Raw genomic sequence first — 6485 nt, forward strand, 5'->3', positions numbered from 1 at the left:
TTAGTTCATACTTTTTTTTTTTTTACTACTTCCAAGACTTCAGAAGACTCAAACATTTTTTTTTCTATATTGAGATTGGCATTAAATTCCATGTTTTGTTTGCCAAAATGCACATCTTTAAAAGTGTATTTGAAAAAATGCCTGTCCTTTTCAGCAAAAAGCAACAGTATCTTCATGAAGCATGGTGCACAGATGAATCTATTCACCTATCTTGTTTTCATTATTATTGGCACAATACATTGAAAAATATAAATACAAATTGGTTAAAAAAATCTCAAATAGGCTTTTGTTTGCTTAACTTTTAATCTTACCATTTAGTGTGGCAACACAATTTAAATAATGTCTAAAAAAACTCTAAGCTATACTGAAAGTGTAATGGGCAGGAAATAGATTACACAGACTTTAAGGCTATCAAATCTTACGATAGAGATTTAGACAAAGGGAAAAAAAAAAGTGACTTCACAGCTTCAGTGAGCATGCTGTGACTTTTCATGAGAGTGTTCCTCACCTGCTGCAGTACATGTCTCTCTCTCAATGTCATTAATCTTCTGTGGAGCTCTACTAGTTCATCGAGATATGCCTAGAAACAAACCCCCCATAAACAACTTGTTAATGAAATCATAGCCATGTATTTCAAGAAATTCATATACAAAAGGAAATTTTATTGTACACCTTCCTTAAGCTAGATTTTATTACTAAGCAGGCTAGTTTTCTTAAGTTTCATACAACCCACATATAAATTTTTGTGGATTTCCTTAGATACTTTATGACACTGAAAATTTTAAGGTACTTAAATTTTAATGGGAGAGCCACCTCTTCCTTTTGAAAGCTAGGTGGCCCTTTACTTGAGAAGAAAATATTTCCATCTCAGCTATGGCAAACAGTATGTAATAGACTTGAGCTGCCCAAGCAGCATATTTAAAAAACATCTCCCAGCTTTTCAGATAAGACACAAGATGTAAGTCTCACAACTGATTTCCTCTCTTCCTCTAAAGCTGAATAATGAATTTTCTGCATCAACAGAGAGACATAAGAGGAGAAAGATAAAGAAAAATTAATCCACTAGCAACTTTCACTTCCTTAATTCCTGGGGCATTGCATATGTCCCATCTGTCCAGCCAAGTATCAACTGTCTCCTTCAATCTGAGACATGAAACACCATGTTTGCTTTTAAGCCCAGAGAAATATGGCATCCTGTTTAAGAAATTAAAGAAGTGCATGGATCATAATGCTGAAAATCCAGTAACAGATACTGCAGCATTGGATTCCTACATCATATTAGCGCAAAGAAAATACAATGTTATGCAAAATTTAAGAGGAACTTGTCCACACTGGGAAATAACAATGTACTCTCTCAAAAGGATTGAGAACTCTTAGCCATGCCAGTGACATGATTTTAAACAAAACCACCTTTCTAAGTGGTAAACTGTAACTGTTGCTTCACATCATCTTGGTTAATGCCTTAATACACATTGCCATTCCCTAATGCACACTACCATAAAATGATTCAGTAAAATGTTTATTTCAGTTGTTTATTGACTAAAAATACTAGCGTAAAGTTTCCTGTTCAAAAACCATCATTTCATCTGAAAAGCACAATGCGAATTCATGCAGAACAGACAAAATAAATAGTGTATGGCAGATTCTCATCTGATCGTATTTGCTGAATCACTATATGTTTTGAGGAGAAGGAAAGCATTTTCAAAATAGCACATAAGAAAGAACTACAGAAAAAAAGAAGAGAATCTCCACTTTAAGGAACACAAAGCAAAGATGTTGCAATGACAGCCTTTCACTCCAACAAGAAGTATTTTGTTTTTAGTAAATACGTAAATATTGAATAATTTACTGTTTTTTCATTGGCATTTACCTTATCACAATCACCATTCTTTATTTGTTTATCAGATTTGTTTTGCTTTACTGGACTTTTCACTTCTAAAATCTGGAAAAAAAAAGAAAATCCATTAAAAAAATAAATGCAAAATTGGACACAATTACATACAAAAAATTCGCTGTTAATAACACGGAAAGAATAAAGCAGCTGGAAAAAAAAACAGTCTAAACTCAAAACCATCCTTTTCATTACTTTTCACTTATTCAAACAACCTGCATTTTTTTTCTTTCTTCCAGAAAAAAAGCTGAAAATCCCAAGTTGCTGGATTGAAGTTATACTGATATTATTGATCTTAAAAGTAATTAATTTCATGTTATTTAAACCCTTCTCAATATTTCTTTTCACATTTTTTCCATAGTTGGTAGGAAAAGGTCTGATTTTGCAGGTACAAAATTATGCTACAGGACCCTCTAGCACCTTTGAAGTGACACATACCAGTATATTTTCCATGATTTTTCATGCAAGGCTCTTTTCTTCAGATTCTAAAACAATCTTTGAAATGACTGCAAGAGTTTTAACTAAAAGTAAGAACACTAGAAAGTAGTCTGCCTTGCAAATATATGTACTTTTCTTTCAATGTGAAACAGAGCCAGTTATTGCCACATATATAAATAAAGAATGCTTCGACAACAAGCAACAGAACATCTTCCCTTACATGAAAATTTTAGGACTCAAGTGAGGAATAATTTGAGGAAATAAAACTGCAGTTTAATTTCTATGTATACAAAACATTTTCTGAAGGTAAAGGCAGAGTTACTGAGACAGCACGTCATTCTTAACCTACAATTCTGTAAAACAATAAAGAAAAATATATGATCAAAGATGGAGATTTTGTTTCACATTTTCTTGTAAATAAAACCAACATTAATAGCAGCATTTTCTCCAAAACCTCCTGAGCAGTCACAACCCAATACAAAACTAAGTAAATACAACAATGGAAACAAAGCTTGCAAAAAAAGCAGAGATTTTTCAATTGCAACTATGGCCCACACAATTTGAACTCTTGTAATAGAATCACAGAATCCTCAGAGTTGGAAGGGATCTTTAAAAATCCTCTAGTTCAACTGCCCTGCAATGAACAGGGACATCCACAGCTCGATCAGGTTGCCTAGAGCTTGGTACAGCCTGACCTTGAATGTCTCCAGGGATGGGGAATCCACTACATCTTTAGGCAATCTGTTCCAGTGCCTCACTACCCTCACTTTAAAATACTTTTTCCTTATATCCAACCTACATCTACCCTCTTTACATTGGAAATAATCTCCCCTTATCACCACAGACCCTGCTAAAGAATGTCCTAATACTTGCATGAATTTCACATTCTCAGCTGACTTATAAAAATGCAAGGAAATCAGACATTCCATTTTAGCTAGCTCACTGCTACTGGTTTAGATCATCTAGATAGCCAAGTAAACATATTGTTAGTACAACAAAAAGGAAAGGAACATGAAATACGTGACTGAGTGAGATGTTGCATATTAGGACTTACATTTATGGACTTAACATTTATATCACTTCTTTAGAAGTATACATCTTCATTAAACAAAAAAAAATTGAGACTTAGATACACATGATCTTAGAAAAAACCTATAGAATTTGTGGTTGATAATAAGAATGCTTTTTGGTCAAGGATCCTCCGTCCTCTGCTAAATACAAACCCTACTCCATAGGTTTTTTTCCCCTTCAACATATATTTGACTTTAAGTGACATGAATAATGTCAACTTTTATTGAAATGGATTGAGTACTCTTTCTGTGAAGTAAAGACTACTGTACCTTGTAGTAAAGGAAAAAAATACTCCATCTTCAAGTCAGAAACTGGTGAGGGAGAGGGGAAAAGCGGAACACAAACTCGTGAGATTAATCCTATCAATTTCAACTGGGTCTAATGCTAAAATAAACCAAAAATAGTATGAACTGTACAATTGATGTTGTAAAGCCAGTTTAGACTGTTTACCTTATGAAGTTAATACATATGCAATGAACACATTCCTTATAACAGAGATAAAAATGATAATTGGCTCTTACAGTATTTTCTAAACCAAATATTTCTCCATCTCCTGAAAAAAATGGTTTTGTCAATTTACAGATTAAGTGACTTCATTTAAGTAATCAAAACATTATATGAATTTCTAGGTGCAAGGCATGCTCCATGTGAGGCTTGCATTTATGAATTCTGACTTTACCTGGTTGCTGTTAGCTTTTAATAAAGGTGGTGCTGGTTCATGATGTAGTGGTGAGGAAGCTGAATTGCTGTCACTGTCACTTCCATCACTCAGACTAACCCTATGGAAAAACAGAGGCGAGAGATTACACTGCGAGTCAAAGGGCTGCTTATAGGAGTGAACCAAGCTTATATTTGAGGGAGGAGGCCAAGAATAAACCCTTTACTAAGGAAGTTATTATTCAAAGTAAATTGAAAAGTGCTGCTCAGTAGCACAGCGGCATCCAAGTAAGGCAGCATTCTGGAAAATGTCCAGTGTAGCATGGCATCCGTTTCACTGGGCTGAGATGTCACTGTCCAGCTAACAACAGTTAACATCTAGGGAAAGAATTAAATATTTTTGAAATATTTATGCTGTTTCTATCATAAGTGGAGTGAATCTGTATCTCTGACACATATAAGAGAGATGATGTTTTTCAGAGATATTTTTCTACTCTTGTAAAAACTTTCTAAAAGCTGTACTTTTGTTTGGAAAATTGCTTCAATTAACAGTTCTTTGTTTCTTGATATAAATAACATTATCTTTCCTGACTAAACTTTAAAAACTTGGTATCTCAGGATATGTAGAGGCCATGTAAAAAAGCTCTATTCTAGTCAGTCTTACCCTTCATTTACTGAGGAACAACAGGAAATATTTGCTAATTGGAAGAAAAAATATGGTTATTGAGGATAAAAAGAACTCAAGGCTGTGTTTTTCTGACTTTTGTTAAAAATAGGAATAAAATCTCTACACTGAGATTAAGCTGAGCCTAAGAATCCTTTCTAGAACATGACCTGACATGAACTCTCAAACTGCTAGGCTTTTTGCCTTTTTTTTCCCTGTGATTTCAGCTGCTAAAGTGTTCCAGAGAAGCAGTTAATCTTCACTAATACTTGCCTATTACCTTCCCATTTAGACCAGTTGCTGACGGAGTTGCTCAGGTGCTATGCACCCACAAATGGTAGAACAAGCAAAATGTTTTGGAGAAGATCAAGTATACACTATGAAAAAGCTTGAGAGAGTCTGGGATTCAGCAGAAAGAGCTTTCAGTTGCTTGAAAAATAGCTGACTTTTGAAATGCCCTCATGAAATTATAGCTAGGAAACAGATCCCTTTTTTAAGAAATAAATTCTGTGACTGACAATTGCTTTACCGTCTGTCTGCACTTTTACTTATTATTTATGATATGCAGTGCAGAAATTGCTCGGAATTCAATTTCATTGATTCTGATCCAATTTAACAACCTAAAGCTGGTAAGCAGAGGGCTCGTGACAATGTGACATTACATACAGGCTGGCTCGTTCAACAATTAAATGACTTAATTTTATCTCTTATACCAGAGAATAACTACAACTGCTCTCTGAAGTCAAAGGCATGAAACAAGTCAGATGAATGTGGTTCATCATATCCATGTGGATTTGTACAGAAACAGTTTGTATTGGGAATGGCTGATTCTAACAGTTTTTTGTTTGTTTGTTTCTTTAAAAATAAGAATCAAAACCGTCCATTTGCTACTCAGCACTCTTTGAGAACATTAGACTTCATTCCACTAATAATAAGAAAAATGTTTTAGCCACCAAACTATCTGCCATCAAAAGACACTCACCTGCGACTCCTGCTTCCTCCTCGTGTGTTTACAGGTCGTTCCAACTCAGAATCATTATCATTGTCATCCAGTTCCTCTGATTCATCTTCATTATCATCCGAATGCAGATCTTTCATTATAGACCTCAATGGACCTGAAACAACAGAAACAAACAAATAAAAAAAAGCAAAAAAAAAAAAACAAACCACAGCAGGCAAATGAAGTTCACTTTGCAGTATGACTACCCAGATTTGTAGATAACAGAAGTGACCTTCCCAGCATTGTATTGGGAGGGGAGAGTCAAATATTAAACAAATGAAGTAATGCACTGGGGGCTTATTTATGAATCATTTATTTACATGAGCAACACAGGAAGCTTCAGGAGACTTACTCATGACAATGAAGTGACTTGTGTTCAAGTGTTTGCAGGTTTGGTCCCCTGGAACATAGACTAAGTAAATAAAATGCTGTCGCAAACAGGCATTCTCTACGCATGTTTTAGTTTAGGAGAAATTTATTATTACTACACTATTAGAAGCAAGATTATTTTTCATTGCTAAGTTTTAGGTTTTTTTTCTTTGTCAAAGGGTATTACATGCCAGTACAGATCTACAAAGACCTACTGGTAGTGGTATATCTGTTAGGTTAATCCACATACTGAGAAGCAAAATCCAGTACATCATTCTGACTGTAACTTGTACTTGTGAAGGCAGACTTTGTCTTCTGTTTTCGATAAACTTAGATTTAGCAGCTCTCCTTATTTCAGGCTCAATTTCGGGTGAAATAAGCAGTTTGCTGACGTT

The 6485-nt window shown here is 34.6% G+C and overlaps 1 protein-coding gene across 1 annotated transcript; it reads right to left on the reverse strand.

Moving 5' to 3' along the window:
* Positions 1–328: 328 nt before the first annotated feature.
* LOC109363779 (protein AF-9-like) lies at positions 329–5867 on the reverse strand. The gene is made up of 4 exons (XM_031557314.1): positions 5704–5867; positions 4080–4179; positions 1871–1942; positions 329–580 (listed from the first exon to the last, which is right to left on the reverse strand). Exons 1-4 carry the CDS (start codon positions 5817–5819, stop codon positions 419–421), a joined length of 450 nt encoding a protein of 149 aa, XP_031413174.1. The 5' UTR covers positions 5820–5867; the 3' UTR covers positions 329–418.
* Between the last annotated feature and the right edge of the window lie 618 nt (positions 5868–6485).

Source organism: Meleagris gallopavo, chromosome Z (genome assembly GCF_000146605.3).
Source record: "Meleagris gallopavo isolate NT-WF06-2002-E0010 breed Aviagen turkey brand Nicholas breeding stock chromosome Z, Turkey_5.1, whole genome shotgun sequence".
In the NCBI taxonomy this organism is placed as follows: domain Eukaryota; kingdom Metazoa; phylum Chordata; class Aves; order Galliformes; family Phasianidae; genus Meleagris; species Meleagris gallopavo.